Source organism: Poeciliopsis prolifica, unplaced genomic scaffold (assembly GCF_027474105.1).
Source record: "Poeciliopsis prolifica strain line A6 unplaced genomic scaffold, Auburn_PproV2 SCAFFOLD014, whole genome shotgun sequence".
Taxonomy (NCBI): domain Eukaryota; kingdom Metazoa; phylum Chordata; class Actinopteri; order Cyprinodontiformes; family Poeciliidae; genus Poeciliopsis; species Poeciliopsis prolifica.
The window spans coordinates 10,761,614-10,779,259 of NW_026562389.1; the positions used below are offsets into that span (position 1 = coordinate 10,761,614).

The 17,646-nt window shown below is 43.6% G+C and overlaps 1 protein-coding gene across 5 annotated transcripts in view; it reads right to left on the reverse strand.

Annotated features, from left to right (window-relative positions):
- Positions 1–17,646, reverse strand: part of kank1a (KN motif and ankyrin repeat domains 1a) — a 41,387-nt gene that overhangs the window by 6,516 nt on the left and 17,225 nt on the right. For 2 of the 5 annotated variants that reach the window (XM_055039400.1, XM_055039402.1), the window contains exons 2-3: positions 11,700–11,829; positions 2,252–4,834 (exon numbers count right to left, since the gene is read on the reverse strand). In XM_055039400.1, coding sequence (XP_054895375.1) covers positions 2,252–4,834; positions 11,700–11,736 — 2,620 coding nt within the window. In that variant the 5' untranslated portion in view covers positions 11,737–11,829. Of the gene's footprint in view, positions 1–2,251; positions 4,835–5,102; positions 5,191–11,699; positions 11,830–14,276; positions 14,345–17,646 lie in introns of those variants that run through there. The other 3 variants (XM_055039401.1, XM_055039403.1, XM_055039404.1) reach the window with 3 other exon arrangements.

Sequence of the window (17,646 nt, forward strand, 5' to 3'; positions counted from 1 at the left end):
TCCTGCTAAAGTTCCTGGTACTTCTTACACAAAACATTTCTTACTTATTTAAAAACAGGGTTTGTTTTGAGGAAAGAATTAATTAGATTCAGATTTTTTAGCCATAAAATGAGCTAGAAAACCCCAAAACTGTTAAATTCTTGGTTACCAGTGAGTTACTGGTCAAGTTTTTAATATGTCTTTACGGTGGAAACAATAAATAAAACATTTGTCTGGACTAAGTGACTAAAACCAAAATAAAACTGATTACATTTTATTGCTTCTATACAGTTGTTAAACTGCAGCAGTTAATAAAACTGTTGGATTTACAGCTTTTTTACGTCCAGAGTTGTTAAGTCTGGTGAACTTATTTACTTTGGAGGGAACTGGTTAGTGACTCGGAGCTCCACAGAAACTTCAGAACCCGGTCAGGAGGAATGATCGTTACGTAACGCACAGGGAGCCATGAATCAGCATCAATAGGGAGGCGTTCGCCAAGGCGGGGCGGCCCACAAAAACAACAAAACACAAACAGGAGAGCGCCGCCTGCAGCGGTGAGCTCAGCGCTGGGCCCGGTCCAAAACCTCGCTGCATTTTTTTAGGGTCAGGGATAACTGTGGTCTGTCTGATCCAATCAGGATTATCTGTCTGAACACGACCAGAACACTTTATCTAACGTTAGCTCCTCGCTGCGCAAACATTCATGTGGGGAAGATTATGATTCTGGAGAGAAAAGTCTGCAAACCAAATATGGAAGAAAAACCCAAATAAATGTGCTGAGCGGGTTCAGAGGGCATCATTGAAAGGCTCGATTCTTCAGCGCCTTCATTCAGGCACTTTATCTGCATGAAACCCAAATCAGATCAATTTCCACCGATGTGACTCAAATCGAGGCTCGTCACGTTCGCTGGACGACAAACTGTCCCAGACGTTATTGCAATAAACATTAATATTGTTGTATTAAGACCACTTTAAAGTGAAACAATGCAGGTTTTCCCTCTGAAATCCAGCAAAGCGTGGTGAAGCGTGGTGAAGCGTGGTGAAGCGTGGTGAAGCGTGGTGGTAGAGGCGCCAGGGCAGTTCAGCAGTTACCCCTCTGGGGTTTTGTTTTCTTAAAATAATGTTAAAAGTTGACAGGAAATCAACCACAAAAGAAACTACAGCAGTGGATTATAAAAAACAAGTTTATCTTTTTGAATAGATAATTGTCTGCTCCAGATTATTTATTTATTATTTATCTACTGGTGTAGAAAAAAAACATATATACATAAAAAACAAAACAAAGCCAATTATGCTTTTCTACTGGGGAAAAAACTGATAAAGATCACATCCTCAAAGATCAAACTTTCAATTCTAATGAACATTTAACTCTGGAAGGGGAAGATATTTATTATTCAAAATCGATCGTTCAAAACGATCATTTTGAGAAACGCTGCAAACATTTGACACCCAGGATGAAATGGGAACAAGAACATTTTGGTTTTACTGTTTTTAAAATGCTACACAAGTAAATCTGACAAGTAGTTTGCACTACCTGCCACTTTTGCCCATTTCCTTTTCTGAGCTGAATGATATTTATTTTTCCGAATGCAGATTTAGTCACGAGACTTCATATTAGATTTGAATTATTGTTTTGGTCTTTAATTTGGACATTTCAAATGTTTTCCTGTTTTAGAGTTAAATGTTCTTGGATAGGGGGTGCATTACATTAATGTCACTATTAACTAGTTTATTATTAATTAAAAATGGTCTCAAAATGGCAATATTTTTAATTACAATAATTTCTGCGACAAAATATCGTCCAGCAAAATTTATGGTGAAAAAATCCCAATAAAATATAAAGATATTTGAGGTTCTGATGAACGTTTCCACACGTCACTGTGGTAGGAAATATTTACTGATTTATTTATGTACAACTTTAATATGAAGCATATTTATTTATTTCTGCGCTTCAGGAACTAAAATACTAAAAGGAAAGAATCCTGTCAGCTTGTAAATGTTTTATTGTTCTGATATATTTAGAGCTTCACCAGGCTTATTATGGAGCCGCTTAGGTCACATTGGGGTGTGTGTGTGTGTGTGTGTGTGTGTGTGTGTGTGTGTGTGTGTGTGTGTGTGTGTGTGTGTGTGTTCAGTTGTCTGCCCTTGAAACTATGCCTTAATTGGCTGGCATGAGTGTGAGCCAATCATCAGCGGAGCCACATGTTGCTGAAGCCTCTCGGAGGGAGAGGAATGCTTTGTTTGGAAACTGAAGAATGTGAACCATCCTCACCTCTGCAGGAGTCCGAGTGCAGCGCCAGGATGTTCTCTGCGCTGCCGTACTTCATCACCGAGTTGATGGACGACAGCGTGCTGACCAGCTGGCTGTTGATGGACCCGAACTGGGACTGGGGCTGGCCGAAAGCGTCCGCCAGCTCGCTGTAGTTCTCCGCCAGCAGCATTTGCTGCTCCTGCAGCAGCTTCTGGACCCGCTCTATGTAGTGGTCCAGTCCGACGCCACCTGGTGGCGGCGCTGCAGCGGTGGCTCCGGTCTCCTCTTTGCTTGGGGCCGAGTCCGGAGGATGAGAAGAACCACATGCGATGTTCCTGGTTTTTAAACCAATCAGGAAATTGTCATGGATGCTAACTGGGCCGACTCCACACTCTTTGGTTCTAGTCGGGTTTGGTTTGCTGGGAAGCGACCCAACATCGCTGGTGGTTCCAACAGCGACCGATCGCGTCTTTGCCGCCGTTGGGGCGTCTTTGACGAGCCCCTCCCCAGCAGCCACGGTCCTGGTCTCGGGCGGCGCCGTGTTGGTCTGCTTGTCACAGCCGCTCCGCTCCATGTCCGTGAACGAGTCCGTCAGCTCAGCCGTTCTCGTGTTTGTGGACCTGCTCTCGTATTCGGTGTCGGTACCGGTCTGCTGTGACGCCGAATCGGGAGCAGCCATAACGGCGGAGTCCACCTTACTGACAACATTTGGGTCGGTTCCTCGCGACACAAACGTCTTCACGGGAGTGACGTTGACGTCCACGGAGCAATCCCCGCAGCCGACCGATCTGGACTGCTTGATCGGCTCCGCCGCGGTTCTGCAGAGGCCCGGTCCGTCCAACGACTCCTCGGTGTTGACTCCCGCTTCACAAATACTCGGCTCAATGCCAACCTGCTGGTGCCTCGTCTCCACCCGTCTCCCCACGCATCGGTCGCTCACCTCCACCCGCTGATGCACCACCCACTGGTCCATCGGGAGGTCGGGTCCGGTGGCGACGCTGTGCGCGCTGGGCTGGCAGGACACTCCCACCGTCTGGGTCTGCAGGCTGAACTCCAGATGCTCGCCCACCCCCTGGCTGCGCTGCTGGACTTTGGCTTCCACCGAGGCGTCGTACATCTCCGGCCTCACCGTCAGCCCCTTGTCGGCCTTCTTCTTGTTCGACCCGCCGGCTGCTTGGAGCTCCAGTTTGAGTTTCCCCATCTCCATCTCATGGGTGGTTTCTTTGAGCTGGACCTCCAGGCGGTAGATCTTCTCCTTCAGAGCTTCGATGGTTTGCTGTTGGAGCTCGATCTCCTTGTCTGCTTCACTAGTCACGCCCAACATGGCCTCCGTCACAACAACTCCAGCGCTCCGCGTCTCCAGCCGCTCCGTCACCACTCCTACATCCCGGAGACAATTGTCTTTTTGCGGTTTGCTTAGCAAACCCAAAAGATTGTTCATGTTTTCATCGGTAACTACACCGACTGACTTCTGGAGGACTTGTTTTTGCAGGTTTTGCGGCTGAACTTCAGCAACGTTATTCTCCTTGGTCGTGTTCTCCAGAGCCTGGACCTCAGCAGCCAGTCGCCTGAACTCCTCCAGCCGCTGGGCGCTCTGCTCCTGCGCCTCGGGCTCAATGATGCGCAGTTCCGTCTCCTTCTGGATGGATCCGGAGTTCTCCATTTGGTCAGCACTGCCCACACTGTAGGAACGCTTGCGGAAGCCACCCAGACCTTGGTTTTTAGTCTGAGCGGCCAGCTGTCGTTTCTCCTCCTGCAGAACGGCGATCTTTACCTGTAGGATAGGAATGGATTTCACCTGCTCCTCCAGCTCTTTCAGCCTCTTGAGGGCCACGACCATCTGCTCTCGGATCTGCTGCAGGTGCAACGGGCTGACGTTGGTCACCGGCGTGGCGACGCCGGAGCTCATGGGGCTGTGGCGGATGGAGCTGCCTCTGGACTGTGAGTAGTAGGGGTTGTACTCCCCATTAGAAAGGCCGTTGATGGGCAGAGGCTGGTGGGCGCTGGGGGAGATCTGGCTCGTCGCGACCGAACTCGAGTAAGACGACAGGGAGCTGCTGGAGCCCATCCCACCAAAGCTGGCGAGGCGACGGCGGGGAATCAGAGGCTCGTTGTGCGCTTGGACGAGCAGACGCTCCTGCTCGAGACGGCGGCGGGTCTCCATGAGCGTCTTTTCCACTTGGGGGTTGTGACGAGGAGCAAACCTGGGTGAGGGTGGCGGAAGAAGCAGCTTCTGCTCAGCCAAGTAGGGTTGACCCAAAGGGACGTCGCCGGTCGCCCTGGGGACGGTGGGGGCCAACGGCGCGCCGTCCGGGTGCCGTGAGGTGAAAAAGACCGGGGACTGCTTGCCGTCGCTGTTGGAGGACAGGGAGTCCGTGGAGGTCCATTCAGGCCGAGCGCCGCCCCCCGCTGTGCTGCCCCGAGGCGTTGCCAGAGGTCTGGCCGCTTTGGGTTTCCTCTGGATGCTCAGCTTCTTAATGGTGTTGCCCCTCTCGATGTCGTCGACATATTTGAGGAAATCCAGGTCTAACTGGTAACCGTAAGGAGTTTCCACGTAGTAGGAGTCTTTCTCATCTCCGGCGCCCGGGCATGTTTGTGCTCTTTCTGGAAGACATGATGCAGGAACGCCTTTCAGCTTTTCTCAAAAACATTTAAAGAACATGAATATTTTATTAGCAGAAAAAGGTAGTTGCACTATCCCAAAAAAACACAAACAATAGTTCCACTAATGTTAAAATTGTACAGCAACTTAGTATTCACCACTTTTGTGGTGATTTTCCTTCATAAATCAAGATTGACAACAGTTTCGATAGACGGTATGAAACTGTTGATAGACATAACAGCAAACGTGAATATTTTCACAATGTTTTACCATTTCTGAAGGACAGTGACGTAAGCAGAGAGCTGTGATTGTAAAGTATGTATCTGGCCAGCAACAATCTCCATAAACTGCCTGCAAGTTCAAACACGCCTCCATCTGTGCTTGGGAAGCCTCATTCTGCGTCAAATCACTTCACAACTGTGCAGGTCTGACAACAGGCAACGCAGATCAGCAGCCTGTTTACAGAATCAACATGTTCTGGTCCAAAATCCAGTTCAGCTCATCCGGACCAGACGACCCGCGCCGAGCGCAAACAGTGAGGCCGGATCAGTCAGAGCAAAGTTCAAGCTCCAACGCGGAGCGGCTTTCTGGGCCGCTGCCTTCAACCCGACTAAATACAGCGTCTTGTTCTTGGTATGCCTGGAACTCTCACCAACTGAAGAAAACACAGGCTGGAAATAAACAGCCCCAGTGCTCCCAGTCCGCCCATTCGGCTGAAACAGAGGATTATGGGGGTTTAATCCCGCTGCTACGGCTTCACTCACCTCAGACCAGCAACGCGCTCGCTATTCTTCTGGTTCAGTCAGCAGACAGAGCCCAGAGCAGGCCGCTTCCCTTCTCATTCCTCTCTCCACAAGAGGAGGAAAATAAGTTGGCGAGAAGTCAGCGCAGCGCTGCAGCACCATTGGACAGCTGCAGCCCAATCCGGCGCGCCTCTGCTTCCCTTCCCAAATAAGAGCCCGGCTCTTTGGCGCAGGGGAGGGGAGCTCTCCACAATAACAGTCTGTTCTCCACACAAACTGATCAGCTAATGTACATGACAAACTTTATGCTCTGGTTTAATCTGCAGCTCAAACAGGATCGATTCAAGACCAGGTGCATCAGCAAATGTTTCGATTTAGAGGAAAGATTCAGTTTTAAAAACATGTTTAAAGGTACAGTTTCAACTAAATTAATCATATTCTAATATCTGCATATGTCTAAAGGAAAATTAAATGTTCTTTTCTTCTGGAATCAGCAAATTGTTCATCTTTAGCTAGGATTTTAATAGGTCCAGTTTTATGCATTTTCGAGGCACATGATGGCATTTCATATCATATTTAAATGACTGTGTCACCTTCGGTTGTTAGAAAATCCTACATATATTAAATATGACTTGGACAAAATTGGAGTTTATAATTTAACACCTTGAAATTGGGCCTCTGTCTCTTTAAGAAGCTCCTGCTCTTTCTAAAACTGCACCTTCAGGAATTCGTCCCAACATGGCTGATGCACAAATCCACTGGCAGTGATGGAGGATGAAGCCGTTTCTCTCGGCTCATTGGGAGTTAATTTATGCTTCATGGACCGATCCAATGGCTGCTGGAAAAAAACTATTGTGTTCAAATTGTGCTAAAAGCAGTTAGCAAATCAGTGAAGCTATTCAAGCCTAAAATAGCATCTCAAAGCTAAATATGTAGCTGCAGCACTGCCGCTAACGCTAATGTCAGCGTCCACATGTCAAAAGAAGCTCCATGAATGATCCGGAGTTCATTTTATATCAATCTGATGATTGATGTAAAAATATCTGTTTTTCAGCTCGTATGTCTAACAATTTAGCAGGAAAAGGATTTTTGAATCAGTGTCACTAAAGTTAAATTATTAAAACTCAGTAGATTCTTTTTAAATCATTTAAATATCTCGGTTTTAAGACGTTTTCTCTCCTCTGAGACAAAGGCCTCGCTGTGCTTCCTGCAGCCCGGCCCTTTAAAAACAGAAACCGTGTTTGTGCTGGTGCATGAATGATCCGCTGTGAGGCTGCAGAGTCAGTCTGGTGTCGACGGCACGTGGCACGAGCGCTGACGTTAACGGGGAGGGGGTTCGTCGAGTCGCGGTACCGAGAGAGACCTCGAGCAGCTGAGCGATGACCTCATCACCGGGGGACGACTGGAGGCGACCTGCAGCCACAAACAGCTGCTCTGCTGTCAGACCACTTTCTCATCGATGCTCCGTTCCCACTAAATCCAGCATTAAATGAGCCAAATAAAACCGTTTCGCCGAGTTTACGGCGTTTTCCGGTCTTTAAAGTTCCTCTGTCTGAATGTTTGCTCAAGACGTGAGGCTTCCTGAAGCTGCTGCCGATAAACTTTCCCCAAACAGAGCTCCACCAGAGTGACGAAACTCTGCAAGTATTTAAGGAACTCAACAACAAAACCCCCACCTAAATAAATCTACACTGCGAAAGCACAAACTAACACAGCATTTCTGCTTTCCAGAGCAAAGCCTCGAAATCCGACCAAAGCAACTTTCCAGTAAAATGCCGAATCATGTTTTACGTCAACAATTCACAAATGCTAATGAAAGTAATTTTTTCCACTTATAGCGTGTGGAAAATATGCTATAAGTGAATTTATCTAGTTCTTTTTCATCGACATTTATTAATTATTGACTTCAAACAAGAAAAGTTCATTTTAAGTTAGTTTTTTCTTATTTCAAGTCAAAATACAAAATTTTACCAAGTATTTCTGTTCTAGTGCAAATAGCTTAATAAATACACTTGAAATGAGACAAAACTAACCTACTAATTTATTTTCTGCAAGAAACAAAAGTAACATTTCATTAAAATTAGGAAAGTAGTTCTTGTTCCATTGGCAGATTATTTCACTTACAATACGACATTTTTATCACTTTTCATCATTAAATAACTGTTGACCTTCACACCTTTACAGTGCATAAAGGAAAATAAACGTTTTCTATAAATCATTATTTCACACTACAAATAACAAAACTCAAGACAAAGCGATTGTGAATCATCAGCTGCTGTCCGTTTGTTCGGTGCAGGATTTTCCTCGTTTTGAAGCTGCAGCCCGACAGGAACCACACGCTAACCGGTCGTTTTATTGCGTGTTTTTCCGTGTTGTCACCACCCCGGCCCACACAGTGACGGCTCATACGCTCGTTTCCCAGCCACTTCTTCCCAACATGTGCTGAACATCAGGTCTCAGGAAAACATCCCACTTTTCCCTGGATGTGGCTGCAAGAAGCATTTTTTAACAGCTGCTGTTTAAACACTTCAGCAGCTCAGATGTTTCTCCTTTCTGCTGGATTTTCTCTTTGGGTCCAGGTTGATCCTCAAGGTAAAAATATACAAGTTTGTTTATTTTGCTCTGGCTGTTTAATGTTGAAGCTTAAAGCCCATAAAAGCTTTTTACCATCAGCCGCAGAATAAATTCAGGGTTCTTATTTCTCCTAAGTATTTATATGAGACTTTAAAACTAAAATATTGAAATCTACGATTCAGTGCTTTCAAAGAGCAGGAGCTTCTTAAAGAGACAGAGGCCCAACAGCGCCGGGTATTCTGGGTAAATACAACCAAAACAAATGCACAAGGCTAGTGCTAGTCAGAGAAACGGTTTGTAGTCCAAAGACAAAGGAGAATCATCCAACCACTAAAATCTAAACATTTTGTTTACGTTTGGTGAAGAACGAAGCTGCCCTCAGTGTCAGAAGTTTCTGTTTTCTTCAGTGGTTCTTGGTGCATCGCCCCCACAGGCCAGGAGGGGAACAGATTTTTCACAGCAGCTGAAAACGTAGCGTGACAGTTTTTGTCCCAAATTAAATAGAGTTTACTGGAATGTCAGGTGTTAAAACGCCTTAATCTCCTGCTTGAACTGAACACAGTTTGGACTTCAGCACTGATGGGTGTTTATGCATGCTTAAAATAATTTTTTCTTCTGCAATAAAAAGAAGTCCAGACATTAAGTCAGCGCAATACACACCCAGGTAAAGAAATAGAAAATGCATGGGTGGTTGGTGGCGTTTGCTCCAAAGAAGAGAAAATATTTTCATGTTTGGAACTTTAGTTTCCCAGAACAACCCTTCCCAAATCTGGTCACAGCGCGAGTGAGACACATCCAGGCTGGCATTTCCTGCCTGTGCCTGGATGCCTAATTACATGCAAAAAATAAAAGTCTGCGTTTGATCAGCGTGTTTCACTGCAGAACGTCAAACAGGAAGCCCTCATTTGAAATCAGAAAACAACTGGATAATTTTAAACAAAGCACAGAGAATCATTTTAAATCTGGAACGAACAGCTGAGATTCTGCAGGAAGTCGCAGTTCTGGGCCAAAAGCATCTCAGTGTTTCTCTCACAGACGTTGGGTTCATTTCGGAGCAGTCTGACCTAATCAAGCAGTTTGCTTTTATGCGTTTTATTGCAGGTGGTTCAGAGAACAAAACCAAGAGAAAACAGAATAAATTTGTTCTGTTTTACAGACAATTTCTGTGTTTAACATCTAAACCAGCTGCAGTTCCCCAGATAAGGTCATATATGACATAAGTGTTTGGATTTAGTGGGTGAGCCATCAGGCTGCAGCTGCTGACCAATCAGAGGACAGATTGGTCAGCAGCTCCAAAGCTGCTTCCTCAACTTTGGAGACAACGGCATTTTGACCAACGTCTACTGGGCTCCAAATGGATCTTAATCTTTCCCAACACACACATTTCGGCTCGGTGCGTGCCGATCCGTTTCAGATCCAAACTACGAAGCGAATAAAACACAAAGCTTCAGTCAGACTAACAACCCGGAGCTTCATCAATTGAGACGGCTGCCAGCAGCAGTGAGTCAAACAATCGTCCAGTTTGAGTCCGGCACACATCATTATAACCCTGCAGCAGCAACACAAACTCTCAACAGGAAAGCGGCTGAATGGTGCCATGGGGAGCCTTCGCAGCCGCAGGAACAAAACCGCCTCAGAGTTTAAGGACGTGGATGGAAACGTCACTCCTCTGGGTTTTCTAGTCGCATTGAGACACCAGGCTGCTGCATTTCTAAACTAACAACAAGCAGCGATCGCCTCCAGTCACCAAACAACTTTTATAGGAAATATTAGCTCCCAAATGCAGCCGCTCTGCGAAAATACATGTTACCAAGTGGTTTTGGTTTAGTTTCTAGTGGAAATATCTCAGTACACTGGAAAAAAGACCAAACCAACTTACAAATTATTTTTCAGTAAGATTATTATTATTTTTAAGTTAAGAATTTTGTTTTTGTTTTTAACTCAAAACAAAATTCTGCAGCAGATCTACATGTTAATGTTGTCAAACTCAAGCTGGCATGACTGACTTATTTCCCTCGCCATTTATTTCTTAAATGTTTCCCTGAACATGTTATATTATCTAGTCGTCGAAGTGACAAGTGATGGCAAAGCGCTGCGTCGTTTTTCTTTTACACATCAGGCGTAACTGAGATTTAGCTGGTTATATTGACAATTTAACAGCTAAAAACAATGGAAAAAACCACCTGAAGCATTTTTACCACTTAGCAGCAGAAGGTAAAAACATTCCCAGATTTCTCCTGCGTCATTCTGTCGATTTTAATGAAACTTTAGGGTTTTTTTTGCCTTTGAGAAAACCAGAAGCTCCAGCGTTCTGCACATTCCTGCAGGGATTTAGCGGTGAAACTCTTCCCTCTCTCCTGTTAGGCTTTGCAGGAATGCGAGTCGTTTGCAGGTGTGTGTTGGGAGCAGAGCCTCGGCTGACAGCCGATATTTCACAGCGAGGCGGAAGAATCCGTTCTGCATCCCACAAACACAACCCAGCAGTCACTCTGATAATATTTAACATTCCTGTTAGTGTCAGACATTCATCGGAAGAGCAAACAAACTGAATTTTAAATGGATCTGATTTTAAATCTGACTGACTTTTATTAGAGAAAACCTAAAATTGTTGCTAAATCTGTAGAAATGCTAATTTGCCTCAACATATTCAGGTTTCCGAACATTTTCAGCTCTAATTTTCAGTCACTTTAAGCAGAGTAATCACTGATTTAAATGAATGTATTGTTCGTGAAGACTAATATTAATATTAACTAATATTAACCAATATTAACTTTCATCTTTGTAGATGAAAAAAACTTCATGCTACTTTATACATCCTGGAACTGACCAACACAAACCCAAATAGGTTTAATCCATTCAATTAAAATCATTACAATAATCTTCAAATTTGAATGAAATAACAGATTTTTGTGGCAAATCTTTGACTTTTCAAACTCAGAAACTTTCATAATTTTTCTAAAAAGGTTTTGAAATTCAGCTCAAAATCTGGAGCTCAATTTTTCTCTCCCAGATTTTTTACTTTTAGCCTCTGATTTTTTTTCAGGCAGGGATTTTTTTTCTTGCACAGTTTTTGACTCTTTAAACTCAGATGTTTCTTGTTTTATCATCTCAGAATTTCAATTTTTAGACAGAAATTCCCTCATTTTACCCATCGTCGTTGTCTAGCCCTCCATTGTATGAATTGCCTCTAATCGGTATAGTTATTTGTTCTTTATGTGAAATTTGCGAGTTTCACCTTTTAAAGTGAATTAAAGGAACATGCAGCTGACTCTTAATCTAATGTTATTGAACTCAGCTGTTTTCCTGGTTCTGTTGTGGGTTCATAACCAAAGCTGAAGTACTTTTCTTTATGATTGCTTCAGCCCTGGATTAGGTGAGAAAAGCTCGTACTTTCACTGATGTGGAAACCCTAATCAACAGCATGCCTGCAGCTGCATCACTTTCCACACTCCTCCATGTTTAATGATGCTTCTGTAACACTAAAGCCATCACAGACCAACAGGTCTGCAGCAGATAAAAGGTTTGTCCATGTTAGAAAAGGTGAGTTTACCTGGGCCGTTGCCGTTTACGTGCACCGTTTGAGCCATGGGTGCAGCTGCGTGATCTCAGTCCCACAACCAGACCCTCTGCAGTCATGCAACTGGCATGCATCGAGTCCAGACTGCCATGCAACCTGCAAACTGACACAAAGACATAAAAACAGTCAAAAACCACATGAAGTTGGCTTCGTTTTGATCTACAAGATCAGTTTTAGAGGAGCCGAGTTAAAGCCATTAAAGCTGCAGCACAAAACTTTTAGAAAGTGTTTTTTATGAAAGGATCACTACGTAGGAACAGTATGACAATAAGAGAGTTCCTCTGGACTCTCGCAGAACTTTTGCAGAAATGTACCACTCAGTCAGAAACAACCAATCAGAGCCAGGAGGAGGGTCTTAGCGCTGTCAATCACTCTCGTGCTCATTCCTTTCGCTTGCTCTTTAACCGCAGCCTGACGCTCAGAACTACTGATGTGCCAACAGGCTCTGAAGACTTTTCAGAGGAATCGTTTTAACATTCAAAAGAAAGAAAACGATATTTGCAACCAAAACCCGACGATGCATCTAATACAGACCTGAGTGAATCCCGCCCCACCTTCTTCAAATCGGTCAAGTTTTGAGAGCAAGCTTTAAGCTTGTGGCTTGTTTACCGTCATAGCAACTGCCTACCAAGATGGCCGTCAGCTACAAAGTTCCAGGAAGTGCGAGGTCACATGAGAGCTGTGTGCTGCGTATTTAATTTAGCTTAAGCTCACCATGTGGAGCATTAATACTTCTGGACCCCAGAAATCATGTAAAATGTGATCAGAGCTTAAAGATCCTCAGTGGGAATCAACGGATTCGACGGAGTGGAGAGGCTCTTCAGCCACCTGGACGATGGACCGTCTGCAGCTCAGGTTTCCATGTTTGCAGGAGGAACCCAAATAAAGCGGCGCAGCTCTGACTCCGGGCCGAGCCTGGAGGTCGTTCAATAATAGACCCGATTCAGACACATGAACCACGCGTCACCAACACCCAAATAGTCTGTGGTTCTGTTTCTGAGCGCCTCGACCTCCTGCTGGGTCGCTCACCTCAAAAAAAAAAAAAGGAAATTCTTTCATTCTGAAAGAATCGGAGCAAAGCTAAAAATGAAAGGAGGATTTCTGCAGCATGTAAACGAGTCTGACGGAGCGCTCACACTACCAAATCCAACCAGACGTGACAAGAAACAATGTAATTTCACTCCAGTTTTATCAAATCTGGATTCTTTTAACCAAGCAGAAAAACCCACACTAACAGGAAACAATCAATAAATCAATGAAAGAAATCAATTTCCATTTGCATGTCATTTTTCTCTACCAAAAAGTAGATAATAAAAGTCTTCAGTCTGATGTCAACTAGTCTTTTTCTGAAGTATAATTTTGTTTCCAGAGACTTCAGAAATAAAGTCTGAATAATTTTGTTTAGTTTGGATATTTAAAATGTCTTCCAGTGTTAAATGTTTATTAGAAATTAAAGTTTATTGATCTTTGAGAATGCATTCTTGAATTATTGTGTCTGTCATATTGCTGAAAATGGTCTCGATACACAACAATTTCATCATTTATCGCGATACTTTCTGGGACAATTTATTGCCAACATTTATCACTTGTAAAAATAAACATGAGCATTTGACATTTTTATTTTGAAATATTGTGAGAATTTATTTTTTTCTGCAGGAACATACAACTTTTTTTAAAAAAATGTAATACAGGGAATTTATTGTTTTTGTGAACTTTGCTCACAAACAGTTAATATGAAACTAGATTAGGGATAAAATGTAGATTCATCCGATCAGCAAATATTAAGGAAATCTGTGATAATTTATTGGTGCATCCGAGTTAAGTCAGTTCAGGATAAAATGAGAAAGCCAACTCCATGCTGACACACACACACACACACACACACACACACACACACACACACACACACACACACACACAACACACACACACACACACACACACACACACACACACACACACACACACACACACACACACTAACCCAACATCTCCCTTGGGTTCTGTTCCATGAGCTGCTAGAATGCAAACCTGAGAAAAGGAGCAGAAAATCTTCAGATCCAGGGAGGAAAATTCTAATTTTGCAAATCTTTCACTGTGACGTTGATAGAAGTTTGCATTCAAAAAAGAAAATTGATCCATGTTTTACAAAGAATCACCTGCAAATGCTGGAAATTTACATACAATCTAGATTTTATAATCTCAAACATATGAACTAATCCCTTTGATAAACATGCAAATGTTCAATGTTTGGATACAAACAAATCAATCAATGACATTCTAATGGATTATCCGCAAAAACGAGGCTTCTGCTTTTATTACAAATAATGAGAAAAACCAGAAATGTGTCCGAAACCAGAACAAAAGCAGCAAATATTGCCCAGCCATGAAAAGTGAATCCAGTAGGTCAGCTGTGTTGCTGCAGTTTATTACGCCAAGCAACGCTGCAGTTTCAAGCTCTTCAACGATCAGGAAGCAGGAAAAAGTCCCAAACAGCTTTAGCTTTAACGTCAGCGGGAATCAAACCCAAACCCTGCTGGCCGCTCTTACCTTTCGCTCTCATTCTAAGGCAGGTAGAAACGGGCTGCAGGCTTCTGCTCGTCCCACAGTCCTCTGAGGAGGACAGATTGGTTTCACAGCTAAGATTAGAAAACTTCCTCAGATGACAGCCAAACCATCTGCGTCCTATAAGAGGACGCAGCGAGCGCTTTCAGGCCGTTTGGGTCGGACCGAGCCAGGTGAAACGCACCAGTCCTCCCAGGCTGGTAATGAGCAGAAAGCTTTCCACTGCAATCACGGATTGGATTCAGAGGGAGGGGCGGAATCGATGCTGCGATAATCTGAGATTATTGGTTTCAAAAAGCAACAGATTACCAAGAAAAATATAATAAAGATGGGAACTAATAACATTATTGTCGTTTCTTTTGCACATTGTTGTTTTTATTGCACTCGGTGCAGAAAGAGGCCTCGTTATAGATCCGTCCTCCTCAGACAATAACCGCCACCATTTCCCAACAAACTCAATGTTTACATTCCTGCTGGTATTTGCACATCTGTTTTATTTGCATACTGTAAATACTGTGTTTTAATGCATAATGTTTTGTGCAAATATAGCCCGTTTTGTTCAGACTGCAGTGCAAAACATTCTGCATTGTGTGCATTAAAATAAAACTAATATGTAATTTTTGTAATAGAATTTTTAAAGGAATATGTTATACTGTTTTTATTTAAAAATTAAAAGTTTTTAAAAACATTTTATACAAATATTTTTTAATATATAATCTTAAAATAATAAACTAATTTTTTTTTTTTTCAAATTTTATCCTACTTCACATTCCTTTGCATCGTCATACACTATTTTTGATAACTGCCCAGTATTTTAGGTTGTTGTTCTGCCCTGACTGTAACCTGCGTTATCCTCAGTTTTCCTTTTAATATTTATATTTTAATACTTTTATCTTTGTGTGAAACTACGTCCCTCCAGGTCTCTGATCTGCTGTCACACCTGAGTTTCTCCACTGCGGGACAGGAAAGTGCATTTCAGTTTCTATTTATTGAACATTTCCTGCACACTGCAGCAGATGTTTAGCCGACCAATCTTGGAAATTAATGCCATAAGATTTTGCAATCTTGTATTTAATTTGTGTGCAGAACAATTTATGGGTCTCATGACCACAAGCAATGAAGGATTAAAATCCAAATTGATCTTGTAGCCTGATTTTTTTATCCACGACTAAAATTGAAAATGTGAAAAACAAGATATTTACGTTTTTGTTAGTTTTGTTTGCCAGTTGAAGTGGAAATAAGGAATGACACAGATTGTTGTGCATCAGCGTTGGGAAACTTTAACTCCTCTGTGTCAGAACTGGAAACGCTGCGGTGGGACCCTGACAGAGCCAGAAACCCACAAGCCTCAGCGAATGAAGCAACAACATGAAGCACAGGGGGCCTAAATTCCTCCAGAACCACGCGAGACGCAGCCGGAGACGTGCAGAGGAAGATGCAAAGAAAACTCGTGTTTGTTTGGGAATAAACAACAATAAAAGCTCCTTCTGGGTTTGTGTTCAACTTGGTGAGAGAAATAATCCATTAGGTCCAAAAGGATGAAAACCTGAAGCAGAAATTGTTTGCCACTGTTTTTAAAAGTAAAAAACATCCAAAAGAAGTTGAGTTAGGGTTCAAACACAGCAGCTCAGCTGGGTTCGCTTTAATCGAACTCCACTCCGTTTGTCTAGAAAGTGCCGTTTGGTTAAGAACCAAACTCTGATGTGGACAAAACAGCAAACTCTACAAACCTCAGTTTGGCTCAAGTGAACTCTGGTTCACATCAAGCGGACCGGACTGCTCCAATCGCAGGAAGTAGACTACAGCACAGGGCATTCTGGGTAAGTACAACCAAAACAAACAAGCTAGGCTAGCGCTAGCAGGAGAAATGACTCGTAGTCTTTTAACAAAGACAAGAAATAAATCCTACAACCACTAAAATCCATTTTGTTTACATTTCCTCAGGAAAGAAGCTGCGCTCCTCTGTTTTCATGTTGTTTCTTCCCATTGTTCTTGGTGCAGCGCCCCCACAGGCGAGGAGGGGAACAGGTCCCTCGTTTGGTTGTTTGACTCGATGCAGTGTGAAAGTGAACCGGATCAGCTGAAAATGTAAGAAGTGCTGAAGATCCGAACCAACAGGAGAAACTAAATCTGTTCTATTTATTAAATGTTTTCAAATTTCTTGGTTACCGGTGTCCAGTTTGTTTTTAATCTTTGTTACTATGCAGCGTGTTTGAGTGCCACTAAAATATAGATATGTTTATATTTGAAACGCATCACTATTATTATTTAAGGCGGCCCAAAGGTGTCGGGTGTGAAAACGTTGTGCAGAAATTGGGTCTAACTGATGCAGAGACACCAGCTGACGCAAACCTGATCAACTTGTTTGGTTCGCCTGAAGCTGCTGAACAAAAATGAAACCAGAGCATGAATTTCAGCGCGCAGCAATACGACAGGCGGCCTGTTGCTCAGGTCCGTCTGCATTTCAGTAAGACGCCCGACTGAGGCGACCCAGAAGAAAACAAATCACAAATCAAATACAAGAGTAAACATGTTGGGTTTATGTCACTAAACCAGTAAAGACGGCTATGAGTTAATCATTTACTAAGGTTCAAATTTCAAATAGAGTCTATATTTAAGTCACAAATTGAGCAGAACTGAAACCATTCAGATTTTCCACTGAGGGAAAAACAGAGCTCTGGTTTGTGACGCTCAGTAAACAGCAAACGAAGGGCTGCAAATGTAGCAAACACAGCGTTGAATATTCAGCAGGACTGGTTTTCCCCTAATAAAGTCTGACGCTGCCGCTTTAATGGAGGAAAAAAGCCTAAAGTTAAAACTGTTTCAGCTTTAATGTTGCATAAAAAGCAAATTGGAGAGAGCGGGTGACAGCAGGATGTAGAAAACTAACGCATTTAGAAAAAGTTTAGACGTATTAAACAAGCTTTGATTAAAAGCACGCTACACAAAACAGAGGATATTAAACATCTGAACTTTGCATCTGGACCAGATTAGAAAAGGCGTTTGATGCCGTTTTATAGAAAGAGCAGGTCAAGGCGGCTCGCCGGAGGCCGGGCGGCTCGCCGGAGGCCGGGCGGCTCGCCGGAGGCCGGGCGGCTCGCCGGAGGCCGGGCGGCTCGCCGGAGGCCGGGCGGCTCGCCGGAGGCCGGGCGGCTCGCCGGAGAGCCCATGCTTGTCTGAATTCACATCTTCTCTCTTCTGGTTGTCGATACTCGCGGCCTGTGAAGGACCCGGTCCACTTGGAATCACTACATAAAGGTTGTCAGATGTCTAAAACATCCAACGGCATCATCCACGGAGAAATTTTGCAAAAACAAAATGGAGAACGTACAGAGGGAGTAATTCCATCCAAGCA